The 22001-nt window shown below is 38.6% G+C and overlaps 1 protein-coding gene across 4 annotated transcripts in view; it reads right to left on the reverse strand.

Annotated features, from left to right (window-relative positions):
* nAChRalpha4 (nicotinic acetylcholine receptor alpha4) overlaps positions 1-22001 on the reverse strand; it is a 66655-nt gene that overhangs the window by 30335 nt on the left and 14319 nt on the right. For 3 of the 4 annotated variants that reach the window (XM_065216720.1, XM_065216723.1, XM_065216721.1), the window contains exons 3-5: positions 20265-20309; positions 20064-20173; positions 19323-19503 (exon numbers count right to left, since the gene is read on the reverse strand). In XM_065216720.1, coding sequence (XP_065072792.1) covers positions 19323-19503; positions 20064-20173; positions 20265-20309 — 336 coding nt within the window. Of the gene's footprint in view, positions 1-13156; positions 13338-19322; positions 19504-20063; positions 20174-20264; positions 20310-22001 lie in introns of all 4 variants that reach the window. The other variant, XM_065216722.1, reaches the window with a different exon arrangement.

Raw genomic sequence — 22001 nt, forward strand, 5'->3', positions numbered from 1 at the left:
AGGAAGTACCAAGCCTTCGGTCCCAAGCTAATTGAAGCATTCCTCGAAACGTAAGAAAGTCTACGAACCCCTCATTAATCTCTGTCTATTAAACTGTAAGGCAAATCAAAACAAACAGATTCTAGTACTTAAGAGAATGGGGTACGCTTATTGATGTACTTGAGACCAATGGGCTAGTCAAGTGATGAGCGATACAAAATTGTCAGTTTTGTATTTGTCCAAAAAGGTCGCTTCTCACTATTTCTCGGGAATGATACTTCGGCCTCGGCAGCACTAGTAACCTTCTTGAAAGAAGCCAAAATCTACTCGTCGGGACATCTCAGCTGGATGGATTTTCCCTATTGGACCCATGCCAGCTGAGCTCTGTTTTGTTTGGTTTATTCGTTTGTAGCTTGTTTTAAATCATTTTGTTTTTTGTTGTTCCTTTGTTTCATTATTTTATATATTGTTATTTTTTGCCATATAAGTTGAAGAGCCGGCAACCAAAGTTATTTACAAAATGTTAATATACCATGTATTTGGAGGTTACTCACTCTGAGGCCTCTCCTTTCTCCGGAGATTAACTAGCCATAGGGTAAAAATCTCCTTATTAAAAAATTAAAAAAAAAGCTTCTCACTAAGCCTAGTATGGTTGCATTCCTCCTGGGAGGATTTCCCAACGGATTGAAAAACACTGATCTAATGGTTTCATATTTCCAAAAAAAACATTTTGTTATGGCAAATGTATGGAAGTAACTCTGTTTCTAACAGTCTAACCTACACTTCTAGTGGCGAGCAAGTTACATTTTTGAAATAAAAGATGTTGGACCACCACAGCGGAGGCTGTCACTGTCATCGATTTCACATTTATATAATTCTCAATAGATTAAATGAAAACATGACTACACTGTAAAGTGAGTGCCAGCTGTGGTAACGTTTAGCGATGACTGTGGCTGGTAATTATGGAAAAGAGGAAGAGATTTAAATTTCACTAAGCTAAACCGAATGTTATTAATGTACTATATCTGAAATATACTGATAACCAAGGCGAACATGCCGATGGCTAAAAGTCTTGTAAATAAAGAATATTAAAGAATATACTGATAACGAAAACTCAGGCGAACGTTTCATTTTTATTACCATATTTTTAGTGGCAGTAACTCCACCTCACCTTAAATTTTAGGGTGGTTTGATTTGTCTCTACCCACCTCAATCGATTCTAAAATAGTTCCTTTTCATTCTCTAAAAATTTAAACAAATTTGGCTGCAATCTCATAATGCACTTACCCATTGAAGCTTATATTAGAATTACTAAGGGAAAAGTGAACTTTTCATTCACATAGTCCCAGTCTTTTGCTCTAACGATTAATAAATGTTAGTTTGCTAACTGTACTTATGTGATGTTTTATTTTGTCTATATTATACTTGCCCAATTCAATTGATATGCAGCCAGTAACATTTCTAATATGCTTAGCTGGAAAAGCTACAACGTCACAATGATTCTTATTTTAATATAATTGCACAAATTTAGAAATTGAACTAAACTAAAACAGACATGCGCTAATTACACCAATCCCTGAATTAAATGTTAAAAGGTGTTGTTTCGAAAAATACTTGCATCAACAATAAATTATTGATTCTCCATACAACTGCTGTTTACTTTACTTAGGGTCACCCACTTTTAACCAGCAAGATAAGAGATGAACTAGCCTTCGGCTAAAAATCTCTAAAATAAAGATTTAAAAAAATTAACCAGCAACATATAGTAAAACAAAATAAACGATTAAAATATATAATTTACGAAATGACTGCGTAAGGATTTATATTTTCTTGTATATTGTGGCCTTAGAAATATTTAACGCAAAGCACACAAAAAAGTCCAGAAAATTTAAATATTTGTTTAAATTGAGCGACAATGTCACAAAAAAAAAATGCTCTTAATCAACAATGCGTGGTGCATTTTATTTTACAATTTAAACTGAGCTCTTAAAAAGTGCAGAATCGCCAACAAAAGTCCACACTTACGTTGTATTACCGAATTGTTGACACCAAAACGATTAAACTTTGAAAGCGTTTGAATTTCTAATCATTCTTATAATGTGCGTAATGCGCAATAAAGTCTACTACGCTATACTAGTACATCTGCTAATAAACTGATTTAAACATCTTCTCCCAAGGAAACTACTGTAGAACCTCATCAATTAAGACAATTAATCTTATAATTTAACGGGCCTCATTTAGAATTTGTATAAATGGTGCAAGCCGCTATTACCGAGCGTGGATACTGGATGTAAATTTTATGACTATGGAAGTCAAGAAATTCGGCCTACCCAACTGTGAAATTTTACCTGTAGATTGGCTTATAATGTTTGTTTCCTTAAGCTAGTATGCAGCTAAAATGTATTGTTAGGTAAGCACCTATTTTTGGATTAACAGAAAACATCAAATATATCTATGACATTCCCATAAACAAATTAATAATACAATCGATACTAAACTTTATATTATAATATTAAAAACAAAGTCTATTGCGTATTTATAGACAATATTTACATCCTTTAACACATATATTTCTCAAAAGCAAAAAAAGAACTCCATGCGAATCCATTTGTGCCTTATAATTAAGTAAGCAGTAAAGGGATTTTCTTACATGGGAGAGAGGGGGTTTCAGAAATATCTTACGGATGCATGAACAAGTCATATAAAGATCACTCAAAGATTCTATGTAAGATCTTAAACTCGTAGGCCGAATTTAGAATCAAGAAACAGTGTTATACTTTTAACAAATTATAAAAAATAGACGCTCTATCATTCAATTGTTCTTAGGTTTGTATCCGTCGAGTCCACGTTTGATTTTTGGTCTGTCCACACCTCAATTTGTGAATAGAGTAAGAAGACTGAACCTTATTTAAGATACCGAATAATTTATTCATTAAGACAACTTTTGTCAGATGAATTATTAAATAAATAAATAAATAAATAAATCCAACGTTACATTGAAAGTCACGAGCCTGAAGGGCTACGTCCAAGATCCCCTAACCTCTGGTCAAGCCACGGAGGTCGTCTGGGGTGGGCAACACACGCCTCTTTTGTTACTAGCTCACCTTATAATTCAAATTTCTCAGGGTCGGCCACCGACCTCGGGAGGACTCAGAACAACCGATCACTTACCTTGCTGTGCCGAAATGAAATAACGAGCGGACAATAAACCCTCATCTGCCGAACATGCTGGCTCTTTCGATCAAAAAGATAAGTAATTAGAAAGTGTTTTTTAGTTTGAATTACATATATTAAAGCCTATTTCTTGCTGCACTGTAGCGCTGGGGCCCCGTTGACGGTGGGAATTGGAAGGAGGGATGACAAGTACCTTTCTGCTTCGTGGTGGTTTCGTCGAAATTACCGAATGGTGCTGCCGATCTCGAGGGGTGAACGAACGACGGCAACGTCAGTGGAGATGTGTGCCGTATCCTAGTGGACTCTGCCACGTGGGTTCCACGTACAGTGGAGTCGGTCGAATCAGCTTTGCGGATCGTTAGCGGTAGATCGCAAGCTGAGGTGCTCGGGATGAAATTCACCTGCTGGCACGCTGGGAAACAGCGTAGCGTGCAACAGAATGGTGAAGTGAGTCAAACGGTAATTTACTCGACTTTGTACCGTGTAGCGTGGTACAAAACGGACCTCACAATCGCGAACTTTTCTGTGTTCGGGCTATTGGTTTAATCACCTGATTACTCCTTAGGGTAATCTTATCACCAACTCACTATGTTGCTCCTCGGAGCTTCACTACACCGTATCGACCTAACCTTTTAATGCGAGGGTTTTAATTAACTTCTGGTTTGTTTCCTAGTCCCGACTTGAGTGACGATCGCTCCCTCGGTAATCTGCTATCCAAGCCCTCCATCTTCCATCCTTTTCCTTTTCTCCCATCATCCTTTCCTTTTTCCTCCCGGATCCAGTGTTGATGTGGCGGTACCAATTGCCCATTTACAGCGTTTACTCCAACAAAGGCTTTTATACCACTTGCTTTCAGGCGGTGGCTCGATAGTAAAACTATTTTTAAATTCAAGTTAACAATGCTAGATTTTTGTATTATAATTAATAAACTACTCGCAGTTTTCAATGAGAGCCAGCAAAAGTTATTTACTAGGAAATAATGTTAATAAAATCTAGAAATTCAGTCAGATGAACATCTATTGTTCCGATTTCAAGTGGATCGGTAACAATTATTCTCGCGGGTGAGTAGAAAAATTGTTCAATCAATTTTTCGTCAATTACTCTCGACCATAATTTACCAAACATAGAACCTGTAAGAAATTAACATATATTGGATGACCGGACCCCTTCATTTAACCGCGATTGCCCGTTGTAAACAGACCGTTATCTCTCGTATAGAATATCATTCCTTCTACCCACACTTCACCTTGGCCGTATCGGGGAGAATATTTAAACTTTCCTCACCCTATCGAGTTATCATACTCCCAGCTCTTGTCCCAAGATTGGAACACCTATTTCTCATTTACCTTTCACACGGATACATTCATTCTTCCCGTTCATTGGACGCGTCCTCTATTTCATTCACTTCTCATCATACATACGACAATCATTCCTCTCACTTAAATTAACGTAATGCTAAGCCAGTGACAAAACTTTTTCTACTGTCAGCTTGGATCTAGTGTCTATGTTATTATTGAAGGCTATACTGCCTTGCCAGGATATTTTTCTGGAGAGTGCTTGTGATCTGAATCTATTCGGGGTCATAGGGCATCAACGTTGATTGACTCAACTCCGCGCAGTTTTCAGGACACATCATGTTTGATGGGCCTGCTACTGACCATCAGCGTCTCATTGACTCCGGTCTCCAGCGACATAAGATTGATCATTTACTACTCTCCAGTGAAAAGATCCACAAATCATTTCAATTACAAACCGATCCTGAAATGAGTGATTAATTACTTAACTTGTAGAGGAACTCATACATCTCTACGATTTCTACCGGTTAAAACTGGTTTACTAAACGATCCGTCGAGAAAACGGTATGGGATGTAAGCCGAAATCGAATAATGTCAGAGCAGGATAACCGGTGCTGGAAAAGACTATGCCAGCAACTGTCATTTAACCTGTTTTGATAGTCCCGACGAGACGACAAACGCACAACACTTCGTTGCGGTTTAATTTATTATTCTACCAAATTAATTTCTCAAAATATCTCTTTTTCGTTTTAGAGAAATTATAATATACTAGCTAGATAACAAGCGTGGGAGTAGTGGAAAGTTCTTCATACGGACAACTTTACACACCAACGGGAAAATTCATAACCTTTGCGAGAGAGGATAGCCAGCCAAACAATCGATTACCACACAATATTCTCGACGAAGTATCATCGAATTCGAACTTAGAACGAACTCGCGGCTTAATACGACCCTCAAGAGCTTACCCTGGTTTAAGGCAAGCAGTTTTTTCGACAATACGGACAGTGCTGAGAATCGAATCCCTTGAAACCACACACGAAACAAATAAGCCCCTTTAGTGAACGGCATCGGTCGATCTGGTGATCGGGCTGTCGACAGTTCAAACATACATCAGCCGAAGGTGGTTTGAACCCCGCCACTAGATAGTCAAGTGTACGTTGTGGCTTAGATGGACCTTCTTGGGGGTCTGCGGGTTTTGTGTTTTTTTGATCAGTTTGAGGTTTCCGGTACTCGTTACCTTTATTAAAGTTCGGCTTTTCCGGCTGGGAAGGATTTGGCTTCTGTTTCTGGGATTTCCAAGACTCAGCTTGACCCGTGTTCCGCGGCTGTTGGCGATTATTCAGGGGGCTTTGATTGGGGGGGTTCTTTTGGGTGACAACGTTGACGGTTTTCTCGGTACCAAACACCTTTTGGTACATAGAAAAGTTAGAAGCATCGATAAGGTGACCTGCCTCGATCAATTGAGGGAGATCCTGAACTGGCTTCCATAACAAAGCTTTTTTATAATCTGTCCTCAGATTACGACGAACGATATCGAGCTTCTCTCGATCATCCATTTGAAAAATCATGGAGCGAAACATTTTGTCCATGTCAAAATAATACTCTTGAAACGTTTCGTTTCGCTGCTGGCGTCGCTGGTAAATACGAGAGCGCACCAACGTATCGAGTTCAGGATGTACAAAAGTTTTTCGAAGCTCGTAAACCAAGTGTTGCCAGTTCACCAACCGACCGCTAGAGCGCATAGACATGTACCAATTAGCTGCCGGTCCCGTGAAGAGATGGAAGGCCGAGTCGAAAAGCTCCCCTTCCGACACTTTTTCGGAAAGCGACAGCTGATCCACTAAACCTAGAAATTCGTTTAATTTCATTCCCTGATCTGTGCCCGAGTACTTTTCAATACTCCATTGTGACACGGGAATGGTTCTGCGCGAAGGTGGAGCTGCTTGAAAAACTGGAAAGTTGTACCCAGCAACCGGAACCGAGTAGCCCGTAGAGCTCGGCGGAACAGAGCTACTCACCGGTGGTAACCAAGGACCTGGGTTAGGATTCGAAATTGGAGGAACAACCGGGATATCTGATCTTGAAACTGGTGGGAGAATCCATGGATTGGATGTCGGAGGGAAAACTGGGATATCCGATCGTGTAACTGGTGGAAGAATCCACGGATTCCCCTGCTGGCTTTCCCCGACACCTGAAGCTGACGGGTATAGTGGATGAGAGAAAGACGAAACCCAAGTGGGAGCTGTGGAACGCATATTTCCAGTTGTAAATGCCGGTGGGAACCATAAGTTCCCTGGATGAGGACCGCTCATTCGGGGGACATTAGAGTAAATAGCCGATGTGGAAGCAATGGTTGCTGAGGGGATTGGTCGTGTATATTGAGAAGTCGTCCTCAAAGACGACGAAACGTGGGTCGTTTTGTAAATTGTACCGGTACACGTTGTCGGTACCACGGTGGGGTTCGAAAATTGTTGAGCCGCTCTCAGCGAAACGCTTCCACTGACGACCGTATTACCCGAGGTATTAGCTGAATCACCCGAATTTACCTGAGACGGACGGTTCTCGTCAACCTGTTGACATATCCGAAGATACGTAAGCTCATCTTCTAACCTTTGTAAAATATCCCTAGCCGCTCTCGAGTCTCTATTTCTTTTCTCTGTCACCCCTAAGCGCTTGAAGAAGTTGATCAACTCAAGTTGTTGGCTTTTTTGTGCATTGAAAGAATTTCCCTGAGACGTAGGCACAACAGGGTGATTGGAACCTACTGCCCCCTCTTCCTCACTTTCGACTTCATTCTCCCAATCTTCTTCTTCATCAAGGACCCCTGGTCCCTCTTCTTCTTCATCTACCAGTGGAACCTCATCTGATGATGACACCCTTTCATCCTCTCCATAGTAATGGTTAAGATGACCTATCACTCTCTGCAAAAGTTCCTGCGCTTTGATTTGAATTTCCTCTCCTGAGTGTTCAATTAGAACTAACAACCGATTTGCCAAATGCAACAACATGGATTGACACTTTGGCGCAATATGAGTGGCTAAGAATGACACAGTTTCTAGCTTGTAGAGCTTTGTCTCGCAAATTTGAAATTCATCGACAGGGGAGTTTGGTAGATCTTTTCCCATTACCCCCTGGTCTCTTTCTTGCTTCAACGCTTCACGTAGCGCGCGTCTTCGTCGGGACATCGATTGATCACCTGGTAAGAAAATTTTCCTACTGGCTAACTCATGATCAAGCTCCTCTCCATCCAAAAAATCTACTCGAATCTTTAAACACCCCGTGGCTATATTATCTACGGTGAACTTTGTTTCACCCGCCATCTCACTGACACAAATGTATATTGCTCTCCGATAAAAAGAAAACGAGAAATGGTGACTACTTAAGGCAGAGCTAATAGCATGGATAGCTGATCAATGGCGTCGAATGTTCTTTTTTTGTCCCTCACAACACGGTGGTCAAGAGCAAGCGAAAACAATGACCATCTACTACAAAAGATCCCCTTCTATTCACAGCTGGCAATGATCGAACGTTCTATTGTTGCACAAATTCTAACAGTCATCCAATATCGTCAAGGTCATGCAAGCTATATAAATGATGGAATCAAAATCGAGACAAGTGACGAATTGTTCTCGAGTCACTCCGAGGTTCGGAAAAAAATATCCCAATTGATAATTGGGGTATTTTATTTTACGAAGGATCGCCAATTGAAAGTCACGAGCCTGAAGGGCTACGTCCAAGATCCCCTAACCTCTGGTCAAGCCACGGAGGTCGTCTGGGGTGGGCAACACACGCCTCTTTTGTTGCTAGCTCACCTTATAATTCAAATTTCTCAGGGTCGGCCACCGACCTCGGGAGGACTCAGAACAACCGATCACTTACCTTGCTGTGCCGAAATGAAATAACGAGCGGACAATAAACCCTCATCTGCCGAACATGCTGGCTCTTTCGATCAAAAAGATAAGTAATTAGAAAGTGTTTTTTAGTTTGAATTACATATATTAAAGCCTATTTCTTGCTGCACTGTAGCGCTGGGGCCCCGTTGACGGTGGGAATTGGAAGGAGGGATGACACGTACCTTTCTGCTTCGTGGTGGTTTCGTCGAAATTACCGAATGGTGCTGCCGATCTCGAGGGGTGAACGAACGACGGCAACGTCAGTGGAGATGTGTGCCGTATCCTAGTGGACTCTGCCACGTGGGTTCCACGTACAGTGGAGTCGGTCGAATCAGCTTTGCGGATCGTTAGCGGTAGATCGCAAGCTGAGGTGCTCGGGATGAAATTCACCTGCTGGCACGCTGGGAAACAGCGTAGCGTGCAACAGAATGGTGAAGTGAGTCAAACGGTAATTTACTCGACTTTGTACCGTGTAGCGTGGTACAAAACGGACCTCACAATCGCGAACTTTTCTGTGTTCGGGCTATTGGTTTAATCACCTGATTACTCCTTAGGGTAATCTTATCACCAACTCACTATGTTGCTCCTCGGAGCTTCACTACACCGTATCGACCTAACCTTTTAATGCGAGGGTTTTAATTAACTTCTGGTTTGTTTCCTAGTCGCTCCCTCGGTAATCTGCTATCCAAGCCCTCCATCTTCCATCCTTTTCCTTTTCTCCCATCATCCTTTCCTTTTTCCTCCCGGATCCAGTGTTGATGTGGTGGTACCAATTGCCCATTTACAGCGTTTACTCCAACAAAGGCTTTTATACCACTTGCTTTCAGGCGGTGGCTCGATAGTAAAACTATTTTTAAATTCAAGTTAACAATGCTAGATTTTTGTATTATAATTAATAAACTACTCGCAGTTTTCAATGAGAGCCAGCAAAAGTTATTTACTAGGAAATAATGTTAATAAAATCTAGAAATTCAGTCAGATGAACATCTATTGTTCCGATTTCAAGTGGATCGGTAACAACATGTGAGAAGATGAATAATTTTAAATGTTATGTTTAGTATTTTTTCATATAAGCATTCCACTAGATCACATATTTTTAATTCAGGGAAAAATCCCTTTTCCCCTTTTATGATGTTTTATTTTATTGAGTGCACTTGATCTCCAAAAGATTTTGCATAAGCACCTTGAATACTGCACAGTAGACCTGGCCGTTTTTGTATGTGTGACGCATCGTCAATGTGAAATATAAATTAAATAAACAAGAAAAATGATGGAGGTATGTAAATCATTTTCCACGATGCTTTCAAGAACTGGCTGAGTTGGAGTTAGATTAGATTAGGTTAGATTAGATAGATACAGGTTTCTTAAATACAACAATACATATGATGCTTATTAAGATAATAATTTCTTTGAATTAGTCAAACTGTGGGAAAACACTTGGTATTGCGTATTTTGTACCAAAGTAGACTGCGGCGCTAAAATTAATCCCATCGATTTTTTTTTCACTCAGGGAAATAAATATACAAATTTTACATTTTTTTTATTATTATAGTCACGTTAACACTATTGGGTCATTCGTGATTTGTCCGGATTGGGATTTGACTCGTGACTTAAGCGTGTGAGGTATGGATGTTAACCACTACGCCGGGGCAATCCCCAATGAATCATTTGGAATGTAGCAAAGTAGTACATTTTACAATAGAGTTTCATATCAACATAGGGTTAATAATCTTATTTCCGCCCTATTAAGCACAGCACGCACTTTCCCTTCTTTTCACCAGTGGATTTGAACGAAAACTGGAATGATTCTATTATATAGGGGAAATGATGGCTTCGGCATGACAGACTATTTTCAGCAACTCAAATTGAAACACTGATTTCACTGGATTTTCTTACGAAAACACTTCACTTTATGCATTCAAACGATTCTTTAGGCTTTCAGCTTCAATTTGATTACATTTTTACCACTTAGAAAAAGCAATCTTGCAGGGTTTTATTCAAATGAAACACACGCACTACAAAATGCTGCTGATTTCGAGTTGCCGATGAAAGCACAGCTGTTTCACACGCAGCTCAAATAGAAAGGTTGCCGAATAAAAAGATGTTACCCACAATAGTCGCTCTCACTAGAGAAGATTGGAGCTTTGTAAAAGCGTTTCAAAACAGGTTTTGACCATTCTTTCAACTGAAATTGTTAGAGCAGCTGGCAGCAAAAGATTGTAAACAAACCAATACTGCATATTTGTGCGTTCCTTAGAGAAAAGGGCTACAGAAAGATGGTCACTGCTTAGGTTGGCGAGAATACGTAAATTCTCCTATGACTTCCAATTTTATTTACTTGGCCATAATACGTACCGTAGAATTTGAAAAAGAGTCACAAATTGTTAAGATATTGTTAAAACTCTAACACTACTTCTTCTTGATTCCAAATTCATCCAAAGATTTTCAATTATGTCCTGACGGATTGAAACGGTATTGTTTTATTTTCGTCCTACGAATGAAGACACATAAAATGGACTCACTCGGACCGCTTCTTTTATTTTTGAGTACAATTGGTGTAAATATTCATACAATGCGCTCTAATAGGCTTTATGTTGTAGATAATGAACTAACACATCGAAAAAACGTATAAAATATTTACAGCCATTCCATAGCAAAACGATATAGTGGTTCTCAGAATTTCGTAACAATTGGCAGTTTTGTTCCTTATCGAAAAATATTAGACGCGTATTTTTTTTTTTATTTTCTCATTAGGGTGACCATTTTCCTGTAAGGGTGGTCCAAAAAATCGTCCACTAGTCGTATTGGAGCCTAAATTTTCAAAAATAAAAACAAAATATAAAAACGTGTTACGCCCATTGTCTACAAACCATGAAAACCATAAAAAAAACAAATACAATCAAAGTTCTTCCATACAGAACTCAAATTTTCGAGAAATTTTATATTTTTTCTGTAAAGTATTTTTAATAACCTTTCATTTGATATTTTGATCATTCAAATCGGTTCAATGGTTCAAAAGTTTTGATTTAAAAAAAATGAAATTTTTGGAAAAAATTGATTTTTTGTACCACCCTAACAGGAAAATGGTCACCCTAATGAGAAAATAAAAAAATATAGGTCTAATATTTTTCGATAAGGAACAAAACTGCCAATTGTTACGAAATTCTGAGAACCAAGTTTTGCTATGGAATGGCTATGTGGCCATTCATCACAAGTGGCTGTGTGGCCATTCATCACAAGTCAAGCAATTGATTAGTACCAACCTAAATTTTTTATATGTTTCCTAGAAGATCCTAGTTTTCGGAAATCAATGACGTTTGTTTCAGAAAATTGAAGCCTATGGTATTTTTTTTTTCTTTCTGCAATCCCACATCAAAGCCACCTTGCAGATTTAAAAGATTATGAAAGCCATCTTTGCAGCTTTTCCATCAAAGATGGCTGTAATGTATGATTTGTAAAATCTGGAGCACAACATGATTTTTCAAGAAAAACAATGAGTGGGAAAACTATCTATCATAGAAGAATAAAACATAAAACTCAATCCACATAAAAAGCTCTGCATGAAATATTCCAATCATATACTTTTGTTTCTTATAACATAGCATTCCCAGTAGATCATATGGCTACTCTCTACTAAAATTGCTTTCAAGCACTTCCATAGCCATTAATTCACAGCTTATCATACCTACCTTTGCACTTTGTTTTTTAGACTTATGACATGTTGCGTATGATTTTATGGTATGTATGATAACCTAGCATTGTGTGATAAGCTTAATTATAGCCAATGCTCGGGGAAGCAATATCTAGGAAGTGTGGAATGCTCAAGAAACTGGATACGAGCTGTCACGAACCGAGTAATTTGGCATAACATAGTACTGCCGATGAAATTTAACCAGATGACAATGGACCAGGAAAGGTAAGAAAGTGAAGAAAAAGTACAACCAGAACAAAAACCCGCCGTGAAGTGATGGTGGATTCTGTTCCCAGTCCGGTCATCTATGCGCTTAGAATATTTTCTTTATTTTCGTAGGCATATGAAGCTCCAATTAATATTTGTGGAAATGTTTAAATATTAGGCATATGTTTCAGTAGAAATTATATAAACCAGGGAAAATATAATAAATAATTTTTAATAGAAAATTCTTAGAGGCATGTGGCGCATACACAAAACATGTTTTGTGACATTTCTTTTCATTCTAATTATGCTTTGTCAAGTCACAAAACTTTTCAAGAAACTGGGTTTGATATTTGAGCATAGAACCGTAAATGACACATTTTTTTCCTAAGAGATGTTTTGAATTCTTGCATTAAAGTGGATGACCCTAGAATAGATTTGAATGTTGTAAGTCACTGCACAATAACATTTTGCGTTCAAGTTTATGTTTTCAATTAGCACAAAAATAATAAATTAAAATAGTGTAATCATTCACCTAAACTCGAAAATGACGTACGATAGCATATTCAATTTCAGTAACAGTAAAGATGCACTTTCAGTCAAGTAGCAATAACCGATAATATGGTCATATTCACACAAACAGCAATGCCATTACTATTTTAAAGGAACCGTTTGAATACTAAAAAGAACATAAGTCATAACAATAATTGCTTTGTAATACTGTTAGTAGATAATAGTTGGCTAATAACTTTTCTAACAAATCACAAACCAGAACGATAGGTAAATTTCAGTATCGTTTGTTAAACATGGTCATTATGCACGGCATTCTAAAAACAATTTGATTACGTCTCATCTAAAGTTGCAGGTTCATCGAAATCATAACAAAAATGTTATTGTGATTATTATAATAAATCTTGCACCTTAAAACCGTCATAGGTCCAGCTTCCTAGTTTTAAGACACATGTTTGTACATCATATGGAAAATATTCAACATCAATTGAGCACGACGATTTGTACACTGCCGGTGGTTGCCAAATAACCAGACCTGTATTATATACTGTTGCTTTAGTCATTAGCGTTACTTCATAATGACCATCAGCACTGTGAAGAGAAAGAACGTAAAAGAATGTAGAAAATTCACAAAAGAAAAGATGCATACAAATTGAATATTGTTTATAGGCAGTACTTTCTTTCCATTTAGGTTTATTGTTTTTTTTCAACACGTACATAGAGTAACTTAAGATAAATCACAAAAATGGAACAAATCAGTAACTTAGGTTATATTGACATGCTAAAAATGAACATGAAGTTGAAAAACGTGAAAATAAGGTTGACGAGTCATGAAATTTATTAAAATAGAATGTAATTAAATCAAATAATTTCAACAACATATCTTGTCTTTAGTGCAAAATATGATTTTGAAAGATATTTTGACAAGCTTTAGGTGAACATAAAATATATATGAGTCTGATGAGTCTTACAGTCGAAAAAAAGCCTTAAATTGTACTTAATTCAACAAATAATCATAAACTATGTCTTAACATTTGCAATAAACCATATTCACCAAACCAAAACTGGATTTAAAAAATAAAAACAATATATTCATGGAATAAAGCAGGTCATAATAAGTATACCACATCGTTGAGATAATCCCATTAGATGTTGTTTGTTGGCAAGAGCAACAATTTGGAATGCTTATCGATAAACGTTCACTTTTGTTCATTTATTGACGAATAATTCGGATATTTCTAGTCAGGATAGTGAATATTACTTGATTCCCGTGCCACGGTAGACTTCTGGATGATCGGTGAAAATTTAAAGGCGAGAATTTTACGACTGTTTGAAAACGTGAACCTAGGGGATAAGCCTGACGTAATTATTAAGATATATGCCTCTCACGCAGCGGTCACGAGCACAGCACGTAAATAGGTTCCCCGGAAGTGTCACGCATAACAATGTTGAAGTGACTAAAATACAAAAGTGAACCTGTACCATTGACTTCCGCTAAGCCATAACTGTTCCAATGTAGCAAATATAAATCCATAGGCTTAATCGTAAGATCTATCTACTGATGGTATGGTATGGTATATGCTATAAATAATTCGTTGGTCGAAGTGCACAACATTACTTAAAAATCTATGTTCAGTCTCATCTTACTAAATAGCATACAGTTCTATGTGCATACAGGGTTATGTATTTATGTGCACGTCTAGAACAAACGAAACTTACAATATGCAACAGTGTATAGCACCGTGACAAAAGTGAAAAGGTACTTTTTTAGAGTGAACCGGTGTATGAGATATTCAATTGTGATGCCTACCGCACACTCACATGCACACAAATACAGTCGGGGCTCAGCTGCTAGTTACCGGTTGGGTCAGTAGTAGTCTAACGGCCATCATAGCCATTCTGGCTGTGATGATTACTTGAGAAAGCAAGTCCGGACAAGCAATAGTAGCCTGTCTAGGATGTGGCAGGATTGAACAGTGGGACCTGATGAATTTCTATAAAATACCACATTATCCGAAAGCAGCTCCGTCGAAGCTAGTTAGTATCGCTTTAAGCACTTTAGCCCAACACCCATAGAAGTGCTAACCGGAACATTAGAATCGATGCCAGTAAGGTTCTAATTACGGGATACTGGTCACGGAATAGTATAATTGACACGACACGGCACACTGGATTGGTTCAGATGCTACAGAGCTGACAGTCGATTTATTCTGCTCCCTGATATCTTCTTTAAATGGCCAGTGGACTAATAATGCGGTTGACTCGTCCCGGTGAAACCTTGGCAGGTCTCCGGAAACGTTCAAAACTCGTCGTCCACCAAAGATGATGGGTAGTAGACTCAGATGTAACATTCCTCACTTGCGCCGATCTGGCTCTGAATACGATCCCCATGAAGAGCCGTGTCAAACCTTCAATGGTTGCCTTGCTTACATAGATAGCCAAGGGATCACACTGGTGGCCACAACGAGTTCCAACAGTAGCAAGCACCAGAAGGACTGCAGCTTGGATCAACCAGCATGAAGAAGATCAACGAACTCTATGACTTATAACACCGGCTGAAACACAGGAGTAGGGACTCCTAGATTCACGCTCGGAGAAAAGAAAAAGGGAGAGAAAGAGAAGTTGAAAAATCCAAGAATCACAAGGAAGGTAAAAGGAGCGATGGCGAGAATCAGAAGGAGAAGCGGGAAAAACAGATGTAAAAGGAAGTGAAAAAGGAAAGTCGAGTGCAGGGACTCAGACGAGATCACAACAGAAGAGGGACTGAGAAGTGCACAGATCTGGGAGATGTAACGATGACAATTCGGATGAGGAAGGCGTACGGCGGCGATACGACTTTCAACGTCTGCAGCGAACAAGCTGTTGGAGAAGGGCAAAGTAAAAGTTGGGTGGTCAATGTGCTCGCTGAAAGCCACCTCTCGGGTTACCAAGCAAATGGAGAGATGCTTTAAGTGCATGGGCTTCGGGTACCAGGTGAGATACTGCAAAGGCCCTGACAGATCTGATATGTGTAGAAAATACGGGGAGAAGGGTCCATCGCAAGAGGCTGCACGAAGCAGCCGAGGTGCTTGCTCTGCAAAAAGAAGGACGTAAACGGCCATATGACGGGAAGCAATGCACAGCATACAAAAAGGCGATGGTGGGCCAATATTAATGGAGGTAACCCAGATAAACCTCAATCATTCCGACACAGCATAGCAACTTTAGTAACAGTCAACAATGGAAACAAAGTGTGACGTTGCAATCATTGCGGAACTGCATCGGTAACGGTAACTGGGTGGTTCATATAGCTGAGGTGGCTTCAATACAAGTTATGGGTGGATGCCCCATTAAAAAAGTGGTTGCGTGGTCATACGAAGGTATCGTGATCGTCAACATTAACGGAATATTCATATGCAGTTGCTACGCACCCCATAGATGAGGGTTGCCCAAAATACGGCCCGCGGGCCGCATCTGGCCCATGGCCTCATTTTGTGTGCCCCGCAACGAGCTTAGAAAAAACCTCGTTCCTTTTTGTCAGACGAAAACTTAAGATTTCCAATTGGAACCACGTTTGCGCATTTCGGTGTACCAGTTTCTGACATCAATATGCAACGAGTAATGAAGAGAAGCCAAACATATCAAGAAATAATAAAAAGATTAATTTTGAAACATTGCTGAAGATCGCTCCTTTGTTTTCTTTATTCAGTTTAACAAATTGTAATGGTTTTCAAATGAGACAAATGTTTCGGATTTTGTGAAAATGTGGAAACCGCGTCAAAAAACGCAATTGGTCGGTCGGTGATTTTTTTTTTTTTTTTTTTTTTTGTTATTTTGGCATGATCTTTATAAACAATTTTATGGAATTTTCCGGATTATCACAACAAAAATTGTAATGTTTTATAAGTATACAATTTTATAACTTTTGCCGCAAAATTATCTGATGATTGTTAAAACGTTGTACATGTACCGCTTAAAAAACCACGTAAAAAACCCGGCATCAGATAAAAATTAAAATGTCTGCCCTGATGGACAATGGAGCAGTTCCTATCTGATGGTCTGGATGGACTTGCAGCTAATCGGAGGAAGACAAGTAGTCATCGGAGGAGACTTCAATGCTTGGACAGCAGAGTGGGGAAGCAGATGTACAAACGCAAGAGGGTACAACCTACTGGATGCTCTGGCAAAGCTGGAACTTAGGCTGTCCAACGAAGGCATCATCAGTACTTTGTGAGGGACGGTCGGTGGAGAAGCGGAGAGGAAATCTATATTGTACTGTGATGACGATAGACGTCAAGAATGCATTCAACAGCGTCTGCTGGGAGGCCATAGCCGAAGCGTTACACAGAATGAGGGTCTTTGACTACGTGTGCAGGATTCTGAGGAGTTATTTTCAGGTTCTGGTGTATGAGACAGACATGGTACAGAGATCGATTGGGATCATGGCATGAGTTCCACAAGGCTCCATCCTTGGTCCATCGCTCCGGAATGGGATGTAGAACGGCATGCTGACACTCAAGCTGCCCAAAGGAGTTGAGATCGTAACAGGTGAGACACCGGAAGAGGCATGTTGGTGACTGAGGCGATGAACATGATTGGGAGTGGACCAAAGCTGAAGATAACCCACCACAACACGGAATTACTATTGGTGAGTAACTGCACTGCGGTGCCGTCGGTGAGTACACCATAGCCTTGAAGCGCAGGCGGAAATACCTCGAAGTAATGATCGACGCCCGGCCAAACAGTAGCAAGAGGCGTCTTCTAACTAGTGTAGCCTCGTCGATACTGAGGTATGCATGTCCAGCCTGGGTTTCAGCGCTGACAACCAAGCGGAATCAAGTGAAGTTTAACAGCGTGATTACATCTCACCCCAAAGGGCCTGGGTTTAATCTCAGTCGGGATGTTCTGAGACATACAATCTCTGATCACGAAGGGAAGTAAAGCCGTTGGTCCCCGGTCCATGAGTTGATGGGTCGATAGGTACGGTCCAGTTGTGGTAGCTGCCTTCCTGGCGTCGGTAGCATTGGTACTCAGTACGGAAAACAAGATCGACGGAAAACAAATCAAGGATAAACAAAAATGTGAAGTTGATGCGAGGCTATAGAACAATATCGTTAGAAGCAGTATGCGTTTAACACTATTGTGCATTCGCCTCTTCCGGTGAAAGGTGTGGCAGAGAGCACTTGGAATGCCGTGAACAGGGAAGTCGCACACATTCTCTCGGAGCAGCAACGTAAGTGGACAGACGATCAGCGAGCTAGCAACACCCAGCTAGCGCTGAGATTGTAAGAGGAGCATAAGCACGTCAGCGCCCTTGGGTACCCTTAATTAAATTAATGCCACCTTTAAATCTTCACCAGAAATAAAAAGTCCTGAAGCTTTGCCTGGAACGGATTGCAAGAACTTTACTTTATCTGACAGCTTTCAAATATTACTGAAACCATTAATGAATAAATGACATATGCTTATTTTCATTGAAAATGATCAAATTTTCTTCAACGAGATAAACGTTGATAATAACAGTTACATAAGCTTCTTACACAAAATTGAAAAAACCAATAATGGTATATGCGAATATTAACAGTACTATGATTTTGAAAACATTATTCATATGCATATTCTGAGAGAGAAACCAGTCATACCGCTGAAATAATTTATTTATTCAAAAACTATTTTCTTTAATTCAAGTGAAATATTAAGTTGATATGTTGAGAAAATAATAGCATATCGCAAATTCAGAACACAGGTTAGTAGAAGTCAATAAACGCTTGTAGATTGCTTGTGTGTATTATTCAAATATATCTACAAAATCAGAATTGTGCTGAACAAAAATACGGATGAATTTACAGAATGAAACATGGATTGATCGGTAATAATGAACTTAAGTTTATAACTATTTACATTTAAAAATTGTTGTTAATGAATGTTCCGTGCATATTTTATGGTTAATAGAAATTATCTGGTTCTTTTTTTTTAATTTACAAAAATCTCCCCAAGCTATACATATAAATAATAAAATATTTTTTAGTGAATCATACTCCAAACCAATTAAAATAATGGAATTAACGACAATACAAACATTTGCATCATTTTTACAGTTGATCTTCCAAATGGAATCACTTTGCGGCAATATTTCTGACTGTATAGCTACCTCCCACTAAGACTTGTGGGATTTCAATAACTGCAGAGTTGGATTAAAATTATTATAATTAATAAAATTTTGACACTTCCAACTGATATTGAAAAGCTGTAATGATATGTATGATTAAAGAAAATAAAAGAAAGATTACTCAAAAACATAACAAGTTAAGTGATGGTGCGTTAGTTAAAGCGCTTAAGTTTAAAACGAATAAGTTTTTTTTTATTGCTAGTTCTTCATTAAATACAGACTACTATGTACAGGGGAATACCACTGCGGGGTATAATATGTTTCCTGTGTTTGAAATTAAAACGAGTTTGATTACTTGAATACCAAAAGTAAATGAGAAGTTGGAAATAATATAAATCTGGGACTAGAAAATATTCAGTGAACCTATTTCATTTGGAATGAATACAAAATCCAAGTGTTAAAAAGTTGGAAAATCACTAATAACCTACCTTAAAACCATCATATGTCCAACTTCCAAATTTTAACACGCATGTTTGCTCATCAAATGGAAAATACTCTACGTCTATTTCACATGATGATTTGTATATGGCAGGAGGTTTCCATTCAACTAAGCCTTCGGAATATATTGTGGCTTTTGTCGCTAATGTTACTTCGAAATTACCGTCGGCACTGATTCATTTGACATTAAATTTTAGATGCAGAAAGGGGAGATTTAGCACATGAATTTAAGCAAGGAATTAAAATATTATTTTTATAATTTAGTTTATGTTATTATATTTAGGGGTGGCTTTAAGAACATGAAATCTTTGTTAACAACATAAGTTTTTATTAGTTAGACAAACGATATTCCAAATCCGATACCCATAAAATTTCAAACTATAAACGAAAATGTTCAGCAATTGATGATAAAATAATAGAATTTTCTTAGAAAACATTTGTACCATTGATATAATTTGAGATAGATCCATATTTGAGACCAAAGTTTGATTTAGTTAACCATGATAAAACCGAAAATTGATTCGCTCGTGCTTTGAGCTGAAATCAAAACGTTTAACAACGTAACATTGCGTAAGATGGCGATAGTCAATTTTTTTAATGTTCCATAAAACAGAAATTGAACGTTATCTGTTATTTTAAAAATTATTTGGTCTTTGCAATCAATTGCATATTGAACCCGTTTAGTCAGAAATAATAGATACTAACTTGTACGTTGATGGTAGTGTACTTACTTGTTGTATAACACAATGTCAGGACGCCATATATGGTCTGATGGCACATGCAACATTTGAACGCCTCCATATTCCTTGGGCTCCCAACGTAATTTATAGTCATACCAAGACTATGGATTGACATAACATGAATGAATATAAAACAGATATCACTATACCTAACAAGGGAGAAAAATTAGCACAAAAGTCATTACTACTCACCTGTTCAACCCACAGATTAGTGGTCATGATTTGATTTTTGAGGTTCTGGAACATAAAATAAATCAACACTATTACTAATGCTCGTTGATAAGGTAATTTTTGACATTTCATCTTTATTGTTATTAAAATTTGCTGTACTCCTAAAAAATGACTAGAAATAATAAAAATTGGCGGTTTGTATGAGGTAAAAATATTTTAAATAATGTTTCAGGGGTAAAGAATGTCGGTCTCGCATAGAACCTTGGAATAAAAGTAGCAATCATCTAAACACGAAATGAATAATATTTACTGTACCAGACACAAGTATATAACATCGCGATTTATTTTAATTTATGTAATCTAAATCGAAACTACAGTAGACTTTATAAGTTTATTCCTTTCATAAGTTTCATTCCAATTGTACCACTCCACAAGGTCAGTCCAATATAACAATTGGTCCTGTTTCCAAACCACTGTTAATTATTTACTCTCAAGAGGTTATGGTCGACTCACAGTAGGAAACTGTCCACGGAATAATTCCGTTTTCCAGGACAGGATTTGGATATTGAAAGTTCCACGTGTAGTACTTGAGGTCTGTCGAGCTATTGGATGCGATGACCAAGAACGCACCAACGGCTGCAGCCCAACTGAAAAAGTTCAAGAAAATGGACAGCAAGGCATACCCAACCTTAATACGGCAACCATGAGACACAATGACCGGAAACGCAGGATCCCCGGTATGTTAAAAGTTTTTTTTTTCACGGGGAGAATTTTTACTGCTGTAGAATATTCATCAACAGATGCCATTCAAGCCTTCGATTAGCCAACCTACGATCAATCAGTCAACGAACTGGAATGCCCGTGCTCTGATGTACCTGGAACCTACGACGAGATTTTGGATGCCCCGATGAACGCAACTGGTTTCTAGCTGTGAAAGACGAGCTGAACTCCATGAACGAAAACGACGTCTGGTGTCTCGTGGAACGCCCAAGCAATGACAAGACAAAGTGGGTGTTTCGCATCAAGGAGAATGAAAATAGCAAACCTGCCCGTTTTAAAGCGCGTCTATATAGTAGCCAAGGGCTTTCCAAAAAGGCATGGATTGGAAAATGGCTACGATTGGGACTGTCCTGGCCAGGCATGGAAAATCATTTGCATTCATTTCGTGCATTCATTTACATTCATTTGCCTCTAACTTTTTTCTTTAACAGCATTCCGCGAAATGATGTATGGTGCTTTTATAAGTTTTGTTATTTGCTACAACTTTTGTTAACAAGTCAAATCCCTATCTCATATGCAAGACGAAGCAGTGCGAACAGAAGCCACAACTGTTTTTCAGTGAATGAATTTTACATTCACTGAAAAGCAGTAACAAGTTCTGCCCGCTCTAGTTCGCGATGCATAAGAGATACAGATCTGCATTATGTGCAAAACTTGTAGCTAATAACAAAACCTACAAAAGCTCTATACATCATTTTGCGGAATGCTGTTGATGAAAAAAGTTAGAGGCAAATGAATGTATGAAATGAATGCAAATGATTTTCCATGCCTGGTCCTGGCAGTGGCTGTTCACAGGAAAATGTACGTGCATCAACTTGACGTGAAGACCGCTTTTCTCTATGGGGATCTTCACGAGAAAGTGTACCTGGCTTTTCCTGGCAAGATTGATGCACCGTCCAACCTGGTATAAAATTTATAAATTACTAGCTGAGTGTGCCCGGTCTTGCTCGGGATTCAATATTAGCTTGAGTTTATGCG

This window comes from Ochlerotatus camptorhynchus, unplaced genomic scaffold (genome assembly GCF_037179485.1).
Source record: "Ochlerotatus camptorhynchus isolate MF236.1 unplaced genomic scaffold, CSIRO-AGI_Acam_v1.1 ptg000067l, whole genome shotgun sequence".
In the NCBI taxonomy this organism is placed as follows: domain Eukaryota; kingdom Metazoa; phylum Arthropoda; class Insecta; order Diptera; family Culicidae; genus Ochlerotatus; species Ochlerotatus camptorhynchus.